This window comes from Magallana gigas, chromosome 8 (genome assembly GCF_963853765.1).
Source record: "Magallana gigas chromosome 8, xbMagGiga1.1, whole genome shotgun sequence".
NCBI classification, from domain to species: Eukaryota; Metazoa; Mollusca; class Bivalvia; order Ostreida; family Ostreidae; genus Magallana; species Magallana gigas.
Window position 1 is genome coordinate 16,294,039 of NC_088860.1, and position 23,283 is coordinate 16,317,321.

The following is a 23,283-nucleotide window of genomic DNA, read 5'->3' on the forward strand; positions in this document are numbered from 1 at the left end:
ATATCAAATTTCTATTTTTCTCTATTATACAAAATAGTATAAAAAAAAGTATTAAAAACTATTAAGTAGTATAATTATGATATTCATAAAGTTAGAAACGTACCCGGTTACGTTTTCTCCTGGAGAAAACGTACCCTAGAGATTGGTTACGTTTTCTCCTGACACCCCGTAATGTAGCAAAAATTACAGGATTGCTCTAAAACGATTTTGGATTAAATTAATGAAGCTATATTGAAAATAACAGTTAAATTATTCATAACAAACCATTTTGAGGTTGAAGATACATGTACCTTTCATCAAATCTTTAATTCATATTAATGAACAATTACAGTGTAAACACTTTTTTCACCAACGTTTTGCTCGCTTCGAATTTACACACCATGCTGACATTCGAACTCTCGTGGTTTTTCATATTAAATGCACTGAGTTAGAGTTATCTCCCGTATTTCCTTTGATAAATAGAATTGATTTACGTGTATATGTATTATCGTTTCTGAGTTTATCCATGCAAATGTGATATTGTAGAAATAAAAGATTAGCGTGAATGTAATGCGCATGCGCAAGATTGTAAAATCCAAAAAATTCAGATGATTTCCGGATTTTTTAAAGGAATTTTCGTTGATTATTAATTAGCGAAGCTTGATTGAGAAAAAATAAAAACAAATTGGTAATCTTCAAGTACCAATAATGTTTAAAATATATAAAACAAAAGACAGCACTCTTCCGATTTCTCGGTATTAAAGCTAAAAAATTCGAATCTATTATTTTAATATAGTAGTATAGATTCAAATACATGTAACAATTTAATTGATAACCTGCGCAGACTTTGTTGCAAACCGAGTTTTGAGCTTGAATCCTATATCTAGCCGCAAGCCGCGGTTTGAATAATCTAATTATTGCATCGTATGGAATGAATATGTGTTGCACAGAACGATACGCCAAACAACAATTATAGTCAATATTTTTGTGACTCGGTCTTATTATTTCAGTGAAAACGTGCGAAGTATTTTTCTCCGTGCAAAGATGAGATATATATAACTCTGTCACCATCAAGCTGTCGTCTGCCGCACGCCGTATCATCGGTAGCAATTACCGCCAGCCACCTCACTGTGTTGTGCACACCAACCATTGTGAATGAAACACCTTCAAGTGCGACATCATCAATATTGTATGAATTCGCCGCTCGCTGTGCAAGATTCAAAGCACTTTGGCTAATTTTTATCCAACTGCGCTGTTACTTGCTCTTTTTATTTTTGGTATTTTTTTCTCTCCATACTTTTATTAAAGCGACAAATACATTTATTGAATTAGATGTGCATACTTGCATACCGGAACATTGACGTAATTTCACGGTGAATTAGACATCCATCAGTCAATAAATTTTTGTCTCACAATTCAAGAAAAAAATAAACAAGAGATGTGTACTGTGATATTTTTGTGTAACTTTTATTGGCAACAATTCTCGAGAATTTAAAAAAGAACATTGAAATGATGAAGTATAATATATATTGAAACGTGGGACATCCATTAATAAATCTGATTAAATGACATCAACACTACAAAGGTGAAAGGTCAATAAGTTAGGGTCATGGGTCAGCTTACATCAAGGCGGAGGTTGGGAATGTCTAGTGAGAATCACAGATATGATAACGTCATCATTTCTAACAACTTATAATTCAGACGAGGATAATTCAGGTTTGCAGGGTTTTTTTTTTAAATTCTAGATAAGTTTATATCACCTTCAAATTAAAGATCAAGGTCATGACCTGCAATCGATCAGTGTCTTGATGTTGTTAACATAATTTCACAGCCAGTCAAGATATCATAATTTATATCAGATAGATTTTGTATCTTTTTAAACTTGATGCACAATTCACATTTAATTAGGCCCTAAAGCGTGTGTCTTGTGTACCCTTACCTGAACATCAAACAAACAGATTTTATTTAAAAACAAATAAGCTAAAACATCAATCTGAATCAACCATAACAAATAGATTAATATAATGCTGCAGTTTTAAACCGCTTTTATCACACAAAACACTGCACATATCGAAATAACACTTAATCAACTTTTGAAACCCTGTAATACAAAATGATTATGCTTGAATAACAAGTCACACCTCAACACGAATTAGCACGCATACTAATTGGGTTTTTTTGTCTCCAAAGTACAATCGTTTTTGAAAATATTTTGATTTTCCCAAGTTTATTAAAGGCAGGATTATATTCATTTATTATATTTATCAATTTATCATAGCCTATGGGTAAAACAACTTTTTAAATATTCAAACGTACACGTACTTGAAATCATGAAGTCAGATTCTCATGCAGATGAATTTACTGGTGGTTCGGTTTGTCATGTCACTCTCTGAATTCATCTTGTATACATATACGCACAAATTCTACTACATTCTATTTCGCATGGGACAACTCTTATCAAATAACATGATGTCACATTACACAGAACAATATACAGGTCAATAAAATATTTACAATATTAATAACTTTTGATTTTTTAATCTAAATGAGGGTTTAAACAGATACATCTGATTCTGCACTTCGCCATTGGTTAATTTTAGGAGATCGAAGTGTTCATCTCGCATAAAACGGGAGGAGAATGAGATCTCAACATACAGAAGGCATTGACGTCATATCCAGGTCCGGTAAATCGAACCGGAAGTTCACATCTCGGACAAACATTGATTGGTCTTGATTTGGAAAGGTTAGAGTTTATTTTTGGCAATGTCTCCACCGCAGTCTGGTCACCCGTGTGTCCCCAAACTTACGTCAATATGTGTCATCTCATGTCGCACACTTTGGCAAGAAAACAACAACCCACGGACCTTTGGTTTCAGTTTTGACATATTCGCTGTTAAAGGACTGTATCAAAAATTGCCATTCCTTTTGTTATGTTTTCGTCCTAAAATGAAAAAAAGACAAAAAATGAAATGGTTCAGGTATTTTGATTCTTGATCGAAGTTAGGCTGGCTAAACGTACACAAAAGGATTGTTATAAAAAAGTTGAACATATAAAATCACATAACTGTTTTACTAGATTTTGGTGCCATTTTGAATTAGGTAGGTATTTGATTCATTGCATTAGATATTTGATAAACCTAAGATAAACGGCTGTCTCTTGAATATTGATTGCGTCGAAATGAAGTTGTAGCAAGCATTGGAGATGCTAAGATGAGTTAGGAAGCAATTAGAGACCGCAATAGCGGCGACCAGAGATATTTAATCTCGCATTCATATTTTCATATTTCAAAATTCAACCTCCATTTAAAAAAAACAATATGAGAGAGAGAGAAGAGAGAGATCGAGATCGTTTTCAGATCCCTTGTATTCCACGAAAGGCAAGAAAAGGAAGTAAAAAAAGATTAAACATCAATAAGGAGTTTCCAGTGACAAAATACTCGCGCCTTGGTGGTATTTATCACAATCAAAGCATTGATATCGATCCTTGAGGTTCTAAGTGTTGCTGGCATCATCAGGCAGCGCTTCCGACAGTCTCTCTATCTAGCCATGAATCTAATTCTTTCTCGGTCGAAAGGACTCTATAATTATTATTAATGAGATTTTAAATCTTATCTTAAATCTTAGTTAGATCCTTTGGTTACTTTTTTGTACACTGCAGAGAAAAGACGGGGGGGAGGGGAGGGGGGGGGGGGCTGAAAAGGGACTTCGCTGAAACAAAATCCGTTTATTTTTACACGATACAGCATATACATGTATGTATATATTGTATACATCTCGCGGGATTGGGTTGGCTTATACCAAGAACGTCATGGGTTTTAATTTGAATTTAGGGAAATTTGAAAATCTCACTTCTTTAAATATTTATAGAAAAAACGGATATTAAACAGGAATGGATATCGCGAGTCAATCCCATACCTTTATCTATATGTACATCTATAGATCAATCCGGAAATTGGAAAAGCACTTTCGCCTCTTGAGACCATTAATAAAACCCCACTATAAACCAGTTTTTCGATAACCATTATAGAAAAGCAGAATTTTAAAATTCTAAATCATATATACATAGCTTGTTTAAAAAAAAACCCATAGTACAACGTATTAATAATTTATTTCTGTGATTTGATTGTCACGCATTTTTTTTTTCATTTGATACAGGGAATGCAAGTTGTTATTCTGAACATGAGCCGCACATATTGTAAATTCAAGGAAAAAAAATATTTTTAATATCTAAAATGGGTTGCGGTGTGAATTTATGATGATGTTGCAGAGGAGCGCCGCATGATCATCTTTATCTTGCTACATGCAGATATATTCGTTGTCGGAGTCGTACCAAATTGACTGACAACCCTTTGTAGATGTGTTTTCCTCATCTTATCAATCAAAAAATCTTAATTTGATTCCCTTTCTAAAAACCACTATAACCACGATTGCCGTATATATGTGTACATTCCGTCGATTTATTCGTGGTATTCCCCGTCTACAAGAAATAACCTGTCACTGAAACCCTCATTACTTCCCAGTCTCTCTACACAGACCCCCGCAATCATTCCCTTGCCCTCAAGCGTTCTCTGTCTCTTACAACCCATTAAATAATGTATAGTGTTACCAACATCGACGGAAGAATTCCGGGATTATACAACACTCTACCATTCACTGTAGCAGCGTGTTCGCTTAACACGATGTTATTTTTACTATACAAGCTCTGGGAAGATACAACATACTACCATTCACTGTAGCAGCGTGTTCGCTTAACACGATGTTATTTTTACTATACAAGCTCTGGGACGATACAACACACTACCATTCACTGTAGCAGCGTGTTCGCTTTACACGATGTTATTTATACTAGTATATACAAGTCTTTCTATATACATACCCTACGACATGTCTCCATAAACTCGTCAAACGTAATCACGCCGTCACGATTGATATCCATTTTCTACAAAATAAGCATATCATCAACACAGCTCAGCGGGAGTATTAATGTCCTGAGTGCCGGGAGCTAATGTAACACTCGGTCATTTGCATTACTTCCTGTCACCGGCAGAAGGATAATCGGAAGCTCCATCTGAATCGCTGGGATCAGATTACAGAGAGAAAAAAGCAACAATGTGTGGGAGTGGGGAAATAATGTACGTAGAAACTGGTAATTTGAAAAACAAAATAATTATTTAATTGACCATCCACATTCTTGTCTAAATTTCATTCATATAAAAAATTATAATATACACGATTTCTATTTCGATAAAACAAAGAATATACATGTATATTGACACTGCATAATATTATATTAGATAAAATTGTTTTGTACCACGTAGCACAGAGCAGTGTTTTGTGTACACAAAAATTGAATAGAACTCACGTGAAATACTCTTTCCACGTGTTCTTTGGTGGTGTTTTCGTCGACCATCGGTTCGGAGAATCGGCCCATCATCTCGTAGATGGCCGACACAATGTCTGTCATCTCATCCTTGGTGATGAAGCCGTCGCCATTGATGTCGTACAAATTGAAAGCCCACTGCAGTCTCTCCTGGAGAGTTCCTCTGGATAATACTGATAAGCCCATCACGAACTCCTGTAAAAACATTAAGAGATACATTCGATTAGTATTCTTGATATTGAAATCGAAGTAACTGAGGTCTTGTTTGACTATGAGCAAACGGTCAATGGAAAGTGCATGATAATTGTAATATTTCAATAATGTAACAATACAATAATTTTCAAGCGAGTTTAACAATGAACGCTTAGATTTCTAACCAGAGACGTTATCTAATATACAAATTAAAGCACAAATTTCCATTCTTTTAGTTTAAAAACGGCCACAAAAGTCTATTTCTTCTTGCAAAGGAAAATTTAGATAGACTCGCTTTGAATTGACGTTTGACGGATCTGACATATTGTTTTGATTTTGTGTAGCGTCTGATGCACCAAACGCAAACATAATAAAACACGGACCCAGACTCATTAACTTGGCGTAATTATATTGACATTCGATTGATATTCGAAAATCTGGGGATAATTGGTGACAAAAGCAATAACAGACCGATGGTCTCCTGAAGCAAACGGGATTTCTACCAGATCTAGTTACGCCACAAAATCTGCCAGGCAGCGAGCTTGCTTCCTGCTAATCTTAGCCAAGTAAGCCAAGGCCTAGAAAATTCAATAGCCTATACAAAGCAAAATGTAGGCCCGGTCCAGAAACGACGCAGATTTAATTAGTAGTATTCTATCTGCTTGTCATCACCAAAGTCTACATGGTAAAAGGGGATTCTCAGACATTGCCAGATATCTGATAGTCTCTCCTCCCATTCCAGTACATTTTTTCGCTGGATCTGTCTCCCCATTATGTGAAAAAATACTTTTCCAATCGATTGTTATTGATTTTTGTAGTTAACAGCTCTAGAAATCAGCGGAAACAACTCGGAAGGTTTTGGACCGTCTTTTGTTGTAAAGTCTATGTGCAATATGTTAAAGAACATTTATACCGGTGTCTAATCCACTGGTAATAGCGAGCTATTCACATGGTGACATAATAAATGATTTATCCGGGACCCAAATGGACGAAGAACAAGTAAATAAGGCATATTTGATATGCTTTATTCAAATATAATTGCCGTCGTTGATTGCCGCAGGGAGATATTTCTACTTGTGATTAAGGTGCTTTACGGTAACGCTTTGATAAGAGGGTTTTGGATCTGAAACCCTGGGAAAATACTAGAATTAATCACATTTATTTCTTGCAGAAAATGAAGTTTCGACTTTTTCTATGGATAATCTTCTCTCTGAGTTCTTCGTAATGGCATCTAATCCCAGATCGATATTTAAATCTTCCATCAAAAACTGATTTTGGCTGTGTTGTTTACTGGGCTTTGTTTTATAAGGCTAGGCGTGTTCGATCAGTCATTCTGTGTAATCTCTGGGTTTCGTGACAGGGTAACTGAGTTGGAAACCAGGTAAAAAACTGGATCTCAGTTATAATTTAACAGACGGAAACATGGCGGAACCTGCTGCAAATCTAGTCCACGCAACATAAGTATCAACTTTCGAGAGCAAAGTAATAAATTTCGAATACGGAAAAGAGTAATTTAGATACCAAGCTCATCTTTTTATATCATGATTGCTTTATGTCTTCTGCATGCCAAGCACGAAGCATTTTGAATCAATCGAAACCTTGCATTAAAATTACCTACACAAAAACATAAGACTCATTAACATGCAAAGTTCCATGACGAGAACCTATCAACGCTCGCTAACTGACTCAGCTTGTTGTCTCAAAATGGGTTCATTTATTTGCGCTATTACTCTAAAATGCTGTCAAATGATGTTGGTTTTTTCGTCGATGAATTATTAATTTCCATAAATTCCGTTCCATTAATCAAAAATACTTCTAAAAGATCATAGCTAACATTGAAACGTACATTTAGAAAACTACTCTAAGAAAGGCAATAAAGAATCAAAGTAATGAAAGTAACTGAAGGATTATTTTGCGCTAAGCTAAAAGATGTGCTTTGTATACACGATCTAATTTTACTGTATGATATCTTGCCTTATTATTGTTATTACGAATTACTCTATACCTTTGAGGTATCTGCTGTATGAAATATCACAAAACCAACAAAACAAAGTATAAATGTAGTTCAAATCTAGTCACATTATATATGAACTAATACAATTCAAAACAAAATATCAAACTTACCTCGAAACTCAGAGATCCATTCCGATCATGGTCGAAAGTGTTGAACACATAATGAGCGTAGGCGCTAGAGTCTAGAATGGGAGAAAAAAGTTTCATAGAAACTTCTATCATTTTCGGCAAACTGTTTCGGTCAAATATACGAAAATATTTGGATGTTCATTCTTTTCTTTTTTTTTAAATAATGTAAAGCCATCAAAGCGATACTTGTATTTTAGATATCTTTTAATCTTGACTAGCAAAATATAGCATGTTTTATTTAAGTCTGGTTTTATGATCATGGTAAGCTATTTTATATATTTTTTAAAAGTATCGCTTTGCATTGTGCAGTCACTGTAGATAGTAAAATATATTAATAGTACAACAAGTTTATAATTATAAAAAAGATATATGTAAAGAGAATGGTACAGTATTTATCATCAATAGAATTGTAAGAATATTCACGTATCGTTTGACACAGTTTACGGGTTTGTAACAGGTGTAGAATAAAATGAATAACTCTAATGGTAATAAATCAACGGCAGTTTTTAGTCAGTAATATTCTTACCGCCCTGTGGAAAGAATTGTGCATAGATCTCCTTGAACGTTTCTTCATTCACGATGCCAGTAGGACATTCCTGTAGAGAAAGGGACTGTCTTTGAAACAAACTTACATATGACAACATCGAAACTTATTTCACAGATAGATGCAAATACATGTACTTATTAATACGTTAGTAGCAAATCAAAACTAGTTTCAGCCACACGCATACCACAAGTATCTATTCAACTACATACAAAAATAAAGTTTGAAAACATAATGTTATTCACGCGCTATTTTGTTTCAAATGCTCAATAAAAACCAAATAAAAAAATGTACTTTACTTTATACCTGTTTCTATGGTCTTGCAATGTAATCATTAATCGTTTAAAATAGCTATACCAATAATGTACTTGTAGCATAAATTAAATATTTCTTTTCCTTGTCTAAAGCGTTTCATTAAAAAAGCGAGAACAATATAAAAAAAAAAGGAAACTCCACAGAAAACTTCTGCACTAAAGTACAAGTTAATACATTCATTGCTGGGATCAATCTAAATAATTTCTTGTAAACATTCACACAAGTGCAGATCTCTGGAGTAAGAGAGGTCGTATCATCTCTCTGTTCTTGCTTCCAATTTAACACGAAGAAATCGCTCGGAGATCCTCCGACTTGTAAATTTGTCAGAATGAGAGGCCATTTAATTCGGGTCTACATCGAGCTGAGACCTCACGGAATAACGTGAAATCACATTCAATCGATCACAATGAAAACTAAATTAATAAGCAAAATAGCAGGGGAGAACGTTTTGAGCAAAATCATGAATAATTGCTATAATTTTTCAGGCAACAAAGTTCAAATGATACAAGTTTGCAATTGGGAGTTCGTTTTTAATTTACGTTAGAAATAACGTGGCAATGGTGATTTTAAGATGTAATCTTACAACTGGGCTTTCATTTACGATTTTGAATTTGATGCTTTAGGATCAATGGAAATAAGATTGTACTGAGAATTTCAACAGGACTGTGCCTGTTTCATTTCTCCGCTAGTGAAGTAGAGATTAAAAAATCAACATTAACTGAATTCCGATTGGAATTTCCAATCATTCGAAGTAATATTACAACATCAAATGTCGGATGCAAATTGGCTTCGCGCAGAACAAGGCAAATCATGAAAGTTTGATCCATGATATGTAAATTAAAATTCAGAAAGCCCTATAGGAAGACACGAAGAAATGAAATTAATTTTTAATATCATTTCATATACATGTACTAGTAAAATTGCTCCAAAAATGGAGGCCCAACTAGTACCATGTAAAAGATGTCATGAAATGATACAAATAGTCTGATTTTTAAAGACACAATTTTAAAAACTTATATATTACTTTTATATTTCTAGAATATATTCGATAAGACAATCATTATAACAACAAAAAAGTTTATGCTTATTTCCATATTTATATGTTATAAAAATATGATATGAGTGAACTTTCAAGAAAGTAGACGAATCTGGGGGAGAAAGGAACACCTGTTACACTTCCTCGCATATTAGCGATCGATTCTAGCACTCCATATATGAAGTAGGCACAAAATTAACTTATGGCTTTTCTTACTTCCATTTAAAAACATAAGCAGCTGTGTTTTTGGACCCTCTAATTACCACACGTAATAATAGAATGTCTTTTTTGGCGCGAAAGGGATTCGTTACTGTGGCAAAATTAGCATTCTTTTTCACTGTATAATTTACTACGTCTAGCAAGCGTTTCGCTGAAGTAGACGCAGTGGTTGCATTATTGATTTGACGCGCAAGTGTCCTAAACTCAAGAACCTGCTTCCTGTAATTTATTTTTTGAAAACTTCAAAGTTGAATTCAATTCCTGTCATTAAGTGTGAGCGATAGTTAGGTGCAGTGAAAGCTCTTTGAAGCCCATGCTAGGATAAAAAACACACCACTCACATGATAGCACACACAAATCTACTAGAATCAGTGGTATTTGAAACATTCAATGGACAAGGAACGGAATTGGTTCTTGCATGCAAACAGCAGACTTTCCGTCTGAACTTACAACACTGAGAACAAGCTACCCCTTCTAGTTCATTTGCAGACAATCTGAGGATACCTATGCTGAATTTGCTTGCATTTTCAGTTACTACTGAAAACGTCTGTTACATCATAAAATACGTGTTTCGCGTATCCCAGGCATTCCATAAAAATTAAAGATCTTTCCACAACAAGTGAAATAAAAAAAATTATTTAGATTTATTTAAAAAGCCATCATCATCACTGCACGGTATACGATACATTACTGTATATTTCATATTCATAAACATTTAATTGACATAAAAATATATCACGTATATTAATTAACATTCAGCTTAAATTAATGCCAGCGTAAATGAATCTATAAACAATATATTTTGAACATTCATAAGCAGGCAGTATATATAGAAAGATTTACAGTGCGTGTTGGCGACACGACGAAATGACGACATCTATGGAATCCCACAAATACATTCTACCTGTTTAAAGCCTCTATACATAATTTGTAGCTCCTTCCGGGTGAACTTTGACTTCCGGCACAGGACATCCAGACCTTCCGGTTTATAACGGACAACCTGCATTTCCAAATCCTCCAAGTCATGATCTGAAATGAATGAAGACGACAAGGATGAGTAAGCAAGAAACAGAAAATGGCGTCCATCTGAATTGGCTGCACGCTGCTAAGTCGTCTTTCTTTCAACTTATTTAATAAAGTTATGTTTTGTTGTAATTCGTTCTTTCAACCAAAACAGTGTCATTACGGACTCTATTTGTCCATTTTTAATGTTATGAACAACGAAAGTTCATAAAAAGAAAACTTAATCCCCATTAGCACATCAAGCAAGTTATATGTATTTGTTGTTACCGAAAGTTTCAAATATCTGTAAGGATTCAAAATATTTGAATATTTTACACCCACAGAAAAAATAAATAAAATATAGAAGACTCTGCTATGACGATATTGGAAAATTCTGAATAACTTATCAGAAAAATCTTTATTTATTTGAACTCTCTTGTTTCAAAGATTGCATGTACTTTTTCTTTTAAAAATAGCCGAGCTAATCATCGTTGTTTTTCACATTCCTCATGGATTTCTGATTCACCTGCAGAATAGCTATTTTTAGAGCTCAATATACACAACCATATATATTTCTGCGAACAGTTAACGTTGAACACTTCAAAGTGTTAAAACGAATCTCTTCAAACGGTTCTACATTTCATATTTTTTGTCAGTGCCTTCACTCTATATTTCTTTGAATTAGCAGTTTGGTTCATAATTCCGCTTCGTAATTATAATTGCTTTAATTATAAACATGTTATTAGTTATAAAAAATTGAAATACAAACATACATCTATGTGTAGGTAGTGAATCATTTTTTTTTACGATGAACAACACGTAATGAAAGGCAGTTCTCTAACATGATGCACCTACACGCAATCTCATTATATTACATGTGATAAATATAAAACATATTACTGATACTCATATTAAGTTTTTAAAAAAGGGGGTCGAAATCGCAAAAAAATAAACTCCCTGAAATATAAGAATGTCCAGAGGATTTGTTTTTCATGTATATGTACTACTAGTAATTAGCCATTGACCCTTCCCAGAAGCCCCTTAACATGCATTAACATGTAGGTATTATTCCTGACAGATCTCACTCTGTGTTCTGTTACGTATGTCTGTTATGTATCAAAACCAACACTGGCTCAAAATAGACAGAAGAAGGAGCCTCAGAACATTCCATGTCTGAAATATAGCCATGGATCGGGATTTCGTCATTATCTGGTTGCGAAGCTCCAGTATCAAAGAGTCCACTTTCTAAATCTGGACATTAAGCCTACCCTAGGCGATGATGTGTGCTTACTGTTCAGACCCATAAAACTAGGTTCTATATTTGGAGTGTAATGGGAGGCTTTCTTATAGGACTGACGTCTACAACGTGTATGTTTTACTTCTAGCTCTGAAAATGATCTGATGTCCAAGAAACCGTAAATTCTCCGCTCGGAGATGCAGTGTCTTCAAGCAACAGTTGATTGATTTTTGTCTTCATCCTTTGCTTTTATAACGACCAAATTATCCCTAATTGGACGAAACTTGGGCTATTGGAAGACATAGCTTACTGCTGCTGAGAAAAAAAAGACAACAGCTATCTATTTGTAACGCCTAAAGAAAAAAGAAAAATTCCCGAATTTTTTTTTCCAACGTCTGAAAACCATTCAAAATTGACAAAAGCAAAGATGACATGTGAACCAAATAAAAAAAAATGAAATCAATACAAAATTGTATATAGACGTGTACTTTGTATTGATTACATAAGTGACAATTTATGTAATTTAGTTAGAAATGTAATGAACCTGATATCTAATGTTTGCAAAACATAACAGCTGCAAGAGGGAGAAGAAGTCCTGATCAATTATGACTAATAAACACCACTCGATTTACAGCCTATAAAATTGATTTGGCAAAACAAGATTTTATTTCAAAGTCGATACGTATGTTCCTTGTTATTCGTGTGTGTGCTCTGAGGGAGAGAGAGAGAGAGAGAGAGAGAGAGAGAGAGAGAGAGAGAGAGAGAGAGAGAGAGAGAGATTTTCTTAACTATCCAACGTTTTAACTAAATGACTATTTCAATTAACATTGCAAAACTTAAGACGACACCAGGAATTCTCAACAAGTCGATGTCCATCAATCGGATTAATTTTCCCCGTTTATAGGTAACCATTATTTGTGACCTATTGCCACAAGTACTTACTATACCTGGGTGACACCTGCAATCAAGGGCTGGTGCAATAGCCGCAGGCAAAGCACTTCGAGAGGTCTCCAATATTGATAAGTGAAAACATTAAGATAAATGACAAATTAATGGGAGAGGTTGCATTGATTTTTTGGATTGTGTATTACAGCCGACTCCAAATGACACTGATGCGGGAACAGATAAAAGAATAGCAACCTTGTTGCCGTTTTATGAAGAAAGAAAGTTCATTTCTTCTGAATGTTGATATCAACTTGTGATTAAAGTCAAAATAAATACAAGTAATCTACATTCACGAACGTAGAGCCGGGAATATCTCCGCCTTAATAAAAGTTAATGTGTAAAAAACACACGACATTATAAGCAAAATTCATCTAATTTCTAAAAGAATAGAAAGAAAAACGATAATTGGTATAATCAGAAATAAATAAGCATAATCAGAGATATACTATTAGTAAATATGTATTTGAAGCAAATGATGATTTACCCATATCCAATACTTTGTCGTATATTGCTCCCATGTTGGCGAATATTCCAAATAACAGTAATAACAGTTAAGATGAAGAGAGTTGCATCGTTTAAAACAGAGTTAATAAAAGCTCTTCAAAATAAAACAGATGGTGCAAAGTGTTCTCCGACACATTTGTTGTTCTGCGCTCTGTTGTCACGTTTTAAATTAGTTATATTCTACGAAAAAAAACCGACGTAGATCGAAGATCGTGGTCTCGTTAACGCTTCGTTCAAAAACCCGCTATTCTCCTCTTACATTTTCACGAAAGTTGAAATGATTTCTGCAGAAGTCATAGACAGGCTACAATTAACTGCGGAACTCCGCTCTTTCGGCAAACTACAGAATTCTATACACTTGATTGCCAGGTTACTTCTTCCAAGAAATTCCTTCACAAATCTTCTAGTTGCAGGACTTTAAATGCTTTGGTAAGTGTTAATTGCCAATTGGACACCACACCAGTTCGTACCAAAATCACAGCAGCTACAAGTTCTCTTAGCGTAAGCACTGATCCTCTCGCCAATACGGGTGTTTACGTACAAGCTGTGAATGCGACTCATGATCGATAAACGGGGACTACAAGCAGTTTGCATTCAGTAAATCATGTTTATGAAATTAGCAAGTGTTCGCGTTTTTTCTTGTATGACAGAAAGCCGGAATGCTCTAAAATATCTTCATGTATATTGGGCAATTATTCTTTTACGACGTTGGATAGCTGCAGATTTTGTTTGCATATATATATCAAAGTTGTTGTTTTTTTTTATTAAAAATCCCAATCCTAATGCACATATACTTGTCATAAAAAGACGAATTATTTAAAATTTCTTGAATTATGTATACTTATGTTTATTCCTAATTTTTTTTTGTAAACAGTATATCATTGCCAACTAATTGTGAGAGAGAGAGAGAAAGAGAGAGAGAGAGAGAGAGAGAGAGAGAGAGAGAGAGAGAGAGAGAGAGAGAGAGAGAGAGAGAGAGAGAGAGAAATATAAACATATAGACGGAACACACTCCAAAGATCATAAACTGACAAGAAGGATTATGTTTTACAGATTTTCTACATGCGCAATCACTGGCGAGTTTTTTGGTCCATGTTTTTCTTGCAGCGAACTGTCAGATTGGTATGTCAATAACAAGTAGGGGAAAAAATAGGTGGGGAGTTCTGCGTTTTTGTTGTTGTTCTTAAAGTACAAGAAATGCTAGCGGTACATGAAGTTTGTCTGCTATTTTTTTTATACTGCGATCATGATCAAATAACCACATTGCATTTTATTTCTATAAATATTTAGTCAGAATATAGGGATTGTCAAGTAAATTGGAAAAAAGGTAAATTGGAGGAAACTATTCCAATGAGAAGCAAATTACGATAAATTCTTAATAAAATCGTGTACAAAGTAAATCAAACAGAATTACTTAAACAAGCAAAGCTAACAGCAAATGCAACGGAGGAATGGAATTGAAATTGATTTATAGAAAAACGAGGTACTTAAAAATTGTCGTTCCTTGGATTATCTCTGTCAGAGTTTGTGGAGTATCTGTTCATATAAAGAGAAAAGCATCGATCGATTGGTTACCACAGAGACCAGGAAACGGGAGAAAACGGTTGACACCAGAAAACATTGATGTCGGCGCTCCTACACTCAAACTTATCAGTCCCTGGAAAGGAGCCTATTAAAATCAAGAGCCCAACTTTTTTTCTCTTTCTCTCGCTTCTTTTTCTCCTCCATTCCTTGTCTTTATCTCTCCTTTTTCTCTCTCTTCCTCCTCTTTCATTCATGAATACATTCTCTCTCTCTCTCTCTCTCTCTCTCTCTCTCTCTCTCTCTCTCTCTCTCTCTCTCTCTCTCTCTCTCTCTCTCTCTCTCTCTCTCTCTCTCGATTGCTGCAACAATCCGCAATCTTATCCCTATAATACATGCGAGACACGCTTTCCATCCATTAAATACTAAAACGTCATATAACATTGATAACCAATCCCCGGAAACGGGATCTGAATTTCAGAACATCGACGATGATGAAACATTATGCCTTGTAAAATGTTATGAAATATGAATGTCTGTGTTTTGTAAATAAGATAATATTTGCTCAAGGTTAGCAGACGAGTTGATACTAACAATGTTTTAAACTGACTTTTATAGCCAAAACAATTATTTCTGGAGCTTCCGGCGTAGATTCCTTCTCCCTGGCGATGAATAATCACAACGCAATACCAGAAAATACTTTGATACAATTGAGTAATAAAAATGGCATGTTCTCTGATTTTTTGTTAAAAGAATTCTAAACTCTGGTTAACTAAATCAGGTTTTCAAACAATTGTGTTTTTATGATGCATAACAAATAAAACCGTTGCTCATTCGTGCTACCGATGTTTAGCGGTAAACATAAAACAAATGCATTCATTGAAATATTGATATACTATGAATCGAAAAATCATCGTCGATATTAAGTCAAGGAAATACCGTAATATCTATTTTGACATTTTATTTATTTTCTTTAAGACTGGTTTGTTTTGGTCAGACGTTTAATTCTGTTTAGTAGTGCAAATTAATCTAAAATTAGCTGGAAAATTTGAGGGTTATTTTTGCTCTTGGTATTTAATAATTGTCTAGTTATAAGTTAAAAAAGCTATCAGCTTACCAAAAGTTGCTTAAAGAGAAACGGTACATAATAAGTAATTAATACAGAGGAAATTTATTACATCACTATATTAAAAAATTCCAAATTATGCAATTAACAACCATATCTATGACAAAAATATGGGGACTTTAGATCGTGGCTTTATACGATGTTCAATTTCTGGTCGTACAAATTCTTATAATGATTAAAATGATACAATCCAATTCGATCCCTAGCTCATTGCTTATTACGATCACAAGCTTACTCTACTAATTAATTTTACTGATTGGATTATGGATGGATTATACTGGACAAAAAAAATAAGGATAAACTACAAAATCAATTCCAAAGTTCCTGTGATCAGACAGAAATGTGAAGAAAATAAAATCCGAGATTAACTTAGTTAGTTTTCGAATTATTTTGAACAACTTATTTTTCTCTTTTTATGGAATCACTAGACATGCAATGCATGTCATGATTTCGTGCATTCGAGACCTGTCGGATCACTGGTTGCTATTTCTGGAGCAAAAGGAAACATCTCTCCTTTTGACTGACGTCATCAAAGTTTTCCAATGTCAGTAAAAAAGGCATTTCATGAAAGTAATTATACCCTAGTAGTTGTATTCCGGCTTAACTTTTTAAAGAATAGTCAAAAAGTCAATAAAAATACAGAAAAAGTGAACAGTAGTATTATGGTTGATGAATTATTACTCGCGATAAATCCCGAGTATTCTGTTGGATCAAATCTGACATTTTCTGCAGCAGATCTGTACCTTGAGAATAACAATATCAACCACAACATTGTATATATACGTGTACTACACTATCAGTCTATCACATAGAGATATAAGCAGTATTTTTGCTACACATGCGCAAAGTATCCGATATGTGTGCTATGCGAAATGACTATTATATATATTTTAAAATAGTCAATACATGACAGAAAATGTCTACACATAGGACAGAAAGCTTTTGTACATTTAAAACATAATTTATTGATTTTAAGTATTACCTATTTGCCCTATTAATAGGTTGTGAAAAGGTAGCAAAATTCAATGACTTGGAAGATTTAGATTTGTAAGAGTTATCGTTCTTCTGCCACAACAATGAAAGCGTTTCGTACATTAAGTATTTGGAAGCAGTAAAATAAACATGCAACGTCTATAGTTCTATTTGTTCATGCAATATATCCGATTAAACAATAATAATTACTATATATTTTGGTACTGTCTAAAGGCTATGCATATATATTTACAGGTATACAAATACGTTTGATATATTTAGTATTTAATGATACACACAGATTATGAACAAAAACTGATTAAAAGCCTCACCGACTGTAATTTGGTAAATTGTCCATTCGCAGAAGAGGAAAAATACAAAAAAGGTAAAATTAGACAGATATAAACAGACGATACCCACCGCTGTGAACAGGATGAACTGCTGAAGCGAGTGAAAATGAGAGTGAAGTATGACTAAATGGGAGGAGGGAGGGATTCCTTAAAATGCATTGATTTCCGAAAGGACCCTTGGTGAATTTAGTTGGTTTTTTTTTACCATGTATGCCATTATGAAACACTCAACTAAAGCGCATTTTACCTCTCTATCAATGTTGATATGAACACATAGTTTATCAACTCCTTCCATGGGGTCAATGATACTTCACACCATTCGTGAATTCAATTTATATTAAAACATGTTCATGATGCAAAGTGAACCATGTTGTATGTCACATGTTGAATAGATCATGACACTTTATGTTGATGAAATGAACCATGTGACTAACGATCTTGTCATCTAAATTCACACAACAATCAACTCAGCAGAGAAGCCTGAGCCGTCCAACTTTCTTTTATTTAAAAATGTGACCTTATTACCAACTTCAAACGGCAAGACCCAGAATATTGCATGTTCATTTTCTAAAGGTACGCCCCAAAACTAAAATCATGAATTCATTTCTTAAAAACTCCAAACAAAATGTCGGTTTGGTTGGAACATATTTTGTTGTAAAATAATTACAGTGAGATTGGGCACAAGTTCTATAACCTATGTAGCCCTCTTGATTCCGTACTGCCTATCTTTACAAATATGCGTCGGTACTTGTTGATGTCTTATTGCTTGCATCATTTCTTAACTGAAAAGCATACAAACCAAAAATTATTTGTTTCTTGTTGACAAATGAATATGAGATGCCCCAGAACTCTCAACACAAAATTTGGGTTGATTTGAATTGACAGCTGCATCTTAATGAGTTTAGATGGTTTATCTCCCCTTTGGTCCTTACGGCGTTGGCAGGTGCAAAACTTGCATTACAAACTAGATTATAAAACAGATTAATTTGACATCTTATATTATTATACTTTCATGTTAAATACTGAAATCTGATTGGTTTAGACGCAGTTTACAATCCGTTCTATTACCCTCAGCGTTCGCAACACACTTGGCAACGGGTAACACAAAAAATTGTTACATGCGCGTAAATTATGCGCGTACGGTTCGCCGTAGAATTCACGTCATTTCTATATAAAAGCAGTAAAAAATCTCTAAAATTAAGACATTCAGTATAATAAAATATATAGTGCCTGTTTGGGAGGATAACAGTTGAAATTGACACCCCTCGAAAACCATTGTCAATCTCCGCTTCGCGTCGGTTGACAATGGTTTCCTCGGGGTGTCAATTTCAACTGTTACCCTCCCAAACAGGCACTATTTATATAATGTATCCCATCCATGTTCATATATTTAATATATTGCAGAATACATGTACATGTGGTATTTTAAAATATTGTACAGAATATAAACATTTTTACTTGTTGATTTACTGTGCACCAATCTGTTGTTCACAACCCATTTCATAAAGAACAAGAGATACTAGCAAAATAAACCAAAATAAACTGACAAGGGAAAACTTGATGCTCAAAAGCAAAACTCAACATAGTTAGGTCTTGCAATCAGATCTGAAGTGTTAAACAAGAGAAAAGCTGTCAATGTGACAGCAAACCGAGTTTTCTTTTGAGGGAACAATATCTATAATCCATTTGTTAACCTTGAATTGATGAACACTGCATGTGCCTATTTCGAGAAATGGGGCAGCCGCACTCTATATATGCAATACTTTGCCAAAAATGAGTAAGTTCAAGCTAGTATTTTTAAATTAAATCATTAGAAATAAAACTCCTAGCAGTATGCTCATCTAAGATACCGGTATATGTCCAATTGATGAGCAAAAGAACAACTTCTTATCTTGAAAACTGGAGGAGAAGTTATCCGTACAATAGGGGTACCCTATATGCAATATTTTGCCAAAAAAATGACTAAGTTCAACAGCTGGTATTTTTTTCTTTATCAAAAATCAAAATCCTAACAATACACACACCTCTGATATATTTCCAAGTTAGATTAACTCCCTATCTTGAAAACCGTAGGAGGAGTTATCTGTAAAATAAGGGTACCCTTTTGGCAGCCGCCCGCCCGTCATTTTCACCATTTCAATAACCGGATTTTTCCTTTGGAAAACCCAGTTAAAACAAGTTAATTTTATCCAAAGAGTGGAGGAGGGGGGGTAGTTACATTCTCCGTTTGCCTGCTAGATGCTCAGCAGTATAGAGAAACCACAGAGGGTCAATTTTGCTATAGATGATTCTTTGCTTATCATAGCCAACTACTCCGTTTGCCTACTAAATGCCAAGTATAGCAAAGAGTTTCAAAGAGTTAAACCATATTCATAGAATGACTTATCAACTTCTTTTCAGAATAGCAGAAGCTCGACCATGAGGTCATAAATTTTGCAGTTTTGAATTTTGGCCGAAGCAGTACAGGTCCTAACAATGCACTTTTGCCTTTGAGAAGGCCCAGTAAGAATTAATGAATATTCACTTCTAGTATATAACCGATCCTCCTTAAAGTTTCAAAAAATCCCACTAGACCCCCTGACCAAAGGGTCATGAATTCAAAATTTTGGTAGCAACCTCTTTGTGCATCAAAATCATGCACATTTTCGTTTGTCTGAAAAATGTCTCCTGGGTCATGCAGTTCACAAATTATGTTTCTTTCATATTCAGATTGGTTGAAAGAAAATACTGTAATTTCCAAATGTCCCCCCACGTTGCACGACCCCTAAGACGGACAGAATCGGATAGCAATAGGTCACCTGAGTGACGAAAGTATCCTAAAAATTGAATTTATAAAGACTACGTGTGAGAAACTAAACTACAACCGGAAGACAAGACGAATCAAACTAATCAATATAATTTAAGTTGACATACAGCTTGATTAAAATACTACAGATATTCCATTGTGTCTTTTTACGAGAAATAAAGAAACAAAATTGTATAAAGTTCTTCTTCCGTACCTAAAAGTACGACATCCGTACCTAAAAGTACGAATAACGAATAGCCCACCCCAAAAAAATATTTTTAGCTCGTAATTCGAGAAAAAGATCTCGTTATAACGAATTATATTATCTCGTTATTACGAAAAAAGATCTCGTGATTACGAGTTACATGTAATTATCTCGTTATTACGAGTAAAGATCTCGTAATTAGGAGAAAAAATCACGTAATTACGAGTAAAGATCTAAAGATCTCCTCATTACGAGTTAATTATCTCGTTATTACGAGAAAAGATCCCGTTATATCGAGTTAATTAATATCGTCATTACGAGAAAAGATCTCGAAATTAGGAGAAAGGATCTCGTTATTACGAGTTAATCATCTCTTTATTACAAGAAACGATCTGATCTTGTTGTAACGAATTTTTACGAGATAAAAATATTTTTATGTATCCCTATTAGTTTTATAAAAGTCACAGTGACTACCAGTTTTAAACTAAACGTAATCGTGCCCGAAGCGAGGAGAGATAACAAGTTTGAAGCGAGTTTAAAGTGAGCAACATTACATATACAAGCGTATTTAAGACTGTTATAATGTGTGGTCCAAGCGCCTCATGTAGTTGAATGCACACTTTACAAAAGTGATGTCACAAGAATTCGACTGAATTTGTGCCAATTGACGATTCGTACCTTGCAAAAAATGGACTAAATTGATACTTTACGAGGTAAACTGAAAAATTAAATAGGAAAAACCAAATATTTCCGTTCTTTATTTAACCACATAATTGAGCATCTTCTTACGAAATTTCTTTGAATTTAACCCATTCCTTCCACGTATGGATAGCAACTTAGATGGGTACTAAAATGCCAGATTGGCCATGGAACACGTTGTAATATACCGACACAGAGTCCATGGAACTGCGTTAGCAGAGAGCTAGTAATTTAATGTATGTCAGGCAGTCGTACATGTATCTAGGACACATGCGAATGTGAAAATTACACCAATAACTAAGCTATGTTATACGTTGAATGTTGCATCAGTCAATCTTTTCCATTTGTATTCTATGTACAAGTCTATATAATTTTATTGTATGGTTTTTTTTTTAATTTTAAAAAAAGTGAATGTTAAGTTTTGGTTTTAATTTGTAATGTATAATTGACAATGTATTGTACACGTTTTATCAACATTTATCACGATCCAGTTTGTATACTTCATTTCATCTTGTGTTCTATGACTGACCTTTTTATACTGTATCATTAATCATTTGTGTATTATGTTTCAATTTGTATTGTATTTGAATTTTACGAAAGCCCATGAATCATTTCCAACTTGGTTCCACCAATAACCAACTCAAATATAGATATATCCAACTTTAATTTCAGCTCAACTGTTACTGTGATCAAATATTTTAAATCAACAATATACACACTATACTACTTACAATTGTATAGCACAGCTACAAAGTAATTCTTACACTATTTGGCAAATTTCTACAGGTTATTCTATATAATTATATTATTATAAACGAAAATAACGACTGCTGTTCGTTTTCACTGAAGTTCGTTACAGATTTACATTATTACAAAACATCAGGTTTTTAAGTTTCCTAGAATTAGGCTAAGGCACTAGAAATCAAAGATGGAAAAGTCAAAATTGATATCGTAAAGCCAAAAGTACTGTTGATATTTCGAAGAAAAATAAGCTTCAATGTTGCCCTTAAATGCCACGTTAAGGAATCGCAATCGGTCTGTTAAACAATATGCATAAAACCTAAACAAGAAAGTCGACGATATATAGAACACATAAAGTGAATACTGCAACACCTTACAATCATGTACATGTAATATACACCAAAAGTATTTAGTCTTGGGTAAGAAATGCAGCTTCTTGAGAGAGGCAATCGTTGAGACAATATTTTTAAAAATATCAACTTCTATCTGCAAATTCAGATGGTGTTACGTGTGCTTGTTATGAAAACATAGGTCCATGCATTGGGTTTACTTTCTGCAAGCTTCTGTCGCAAACTAATCTGCCTAAATCATCTTCAAAATAATTCAAAACCGCTACAGAAACATTCGGCATATACATGTGGCATATACATGGCCGTTCAGAATAGGAATGTGAACAAATAACTGGCGTGGGGACCGCTTGTAAATACGAGGAGATGATATAAATGGTGCTTGGACAGAATCAGCCAGAATGAATAAAGATTGGGTCTGTAACTGTTTTTGGCAGCATAGCTCATGATCTCACAATCCCCGTTTAAATGACCTTGCACGTATATTTTAATGGCATAATAGAGTTCCATATCGTACTTGGTGTAACCCAAAAACATCATTTAGTTTCTTTAAATTCTTATTTTCATCTAATTGATCTTCTCGTGATATTCATATAAAATTCCACCCATTCATGCAATATGCAAACACTTATACATGTATATTTGCATTTCGTCATGATAATTTGTTAGAACAAATGCCATCATTAAATCTAACGTTCCTGCTATTTTATTAAATGTTCCATAATACACGACGGTATAGATAATGCTTTTTACAGTTCATTTCACGATGCTAAAGTTATCAATATTTACCACGGGAGCTGAGTTGTCCCATTGGGACCGCTACCTTCACCCCTGCGAATGTATTCGGAATGTTTTCTTTATCGTTGCTAAGTTCGTAATAAATCCAGAGGTGCTCGAATGAAAGTTCACGAGACTTCACCGAGATTTGTTCAGTTCCTGTGAAATTTCGAGCGGAAGTATAAGTGTTCGGATAATATTCTCAAAATACGTAAGTACTGATCGTTTTTCATATCATATCCTACTTTGATTTATGTTAAAACGG

The 23,283-nt window shown here is 34.2% G+C and overlaps 1 protein-coding gene across 14 annotated transcripts in view; it reads right to left on the reverse strand.

Annotated features, from left to right (window-relative positions):
* Positions 1–1,422: 1,422 nt before the first annotated feature.
* LOC105348855 (Kv channel-interacting protein 4) overlaps positions 1,423–23,283 on the reverse strand; it is a 101,283-nt gene continuing 79,422 nt past the window's right edge. For 8 of the 14 annotated variants that reach the window (XM_066067856.1, XM_066067853.1, XM_066067858.1 and 5 more), the window contains 6 exons: positions 10,703–10,836; positions 8,220–8,283; positions 7,676–7,746; positions 5,342–5,554; positions 4,856–4,918; positions 1,423–2,920 (listed from right to left, as the gene is read on the reverse strand). In XM_066067856.1, the coding sequence (XP_065923928.1) occupies positions 2,873–2,920; positions 4,856–4,918; positions 5,342–5,554; positions 7,676–7,746; positions 8,220–8,283; positions 10,703–10,836 (593 nt within the window). In that variant the 3' untranslated portion in view covers positions 1,423–2,872. Of the gene's footprint in view, positions 2,921–4,855; positions 4,919–5,341; positions 5,555–7,675; positions 7,747–8,219; positions 8,290–10,702; positions 10,837–13,475; positions 14,082–23,283 lie in introns of those variants that run through there. The other 6 variants (XM_066067852.1, XM_066067855.1, XM_034473058.2 and 3 more) reach the window with 3 other exon arrangements.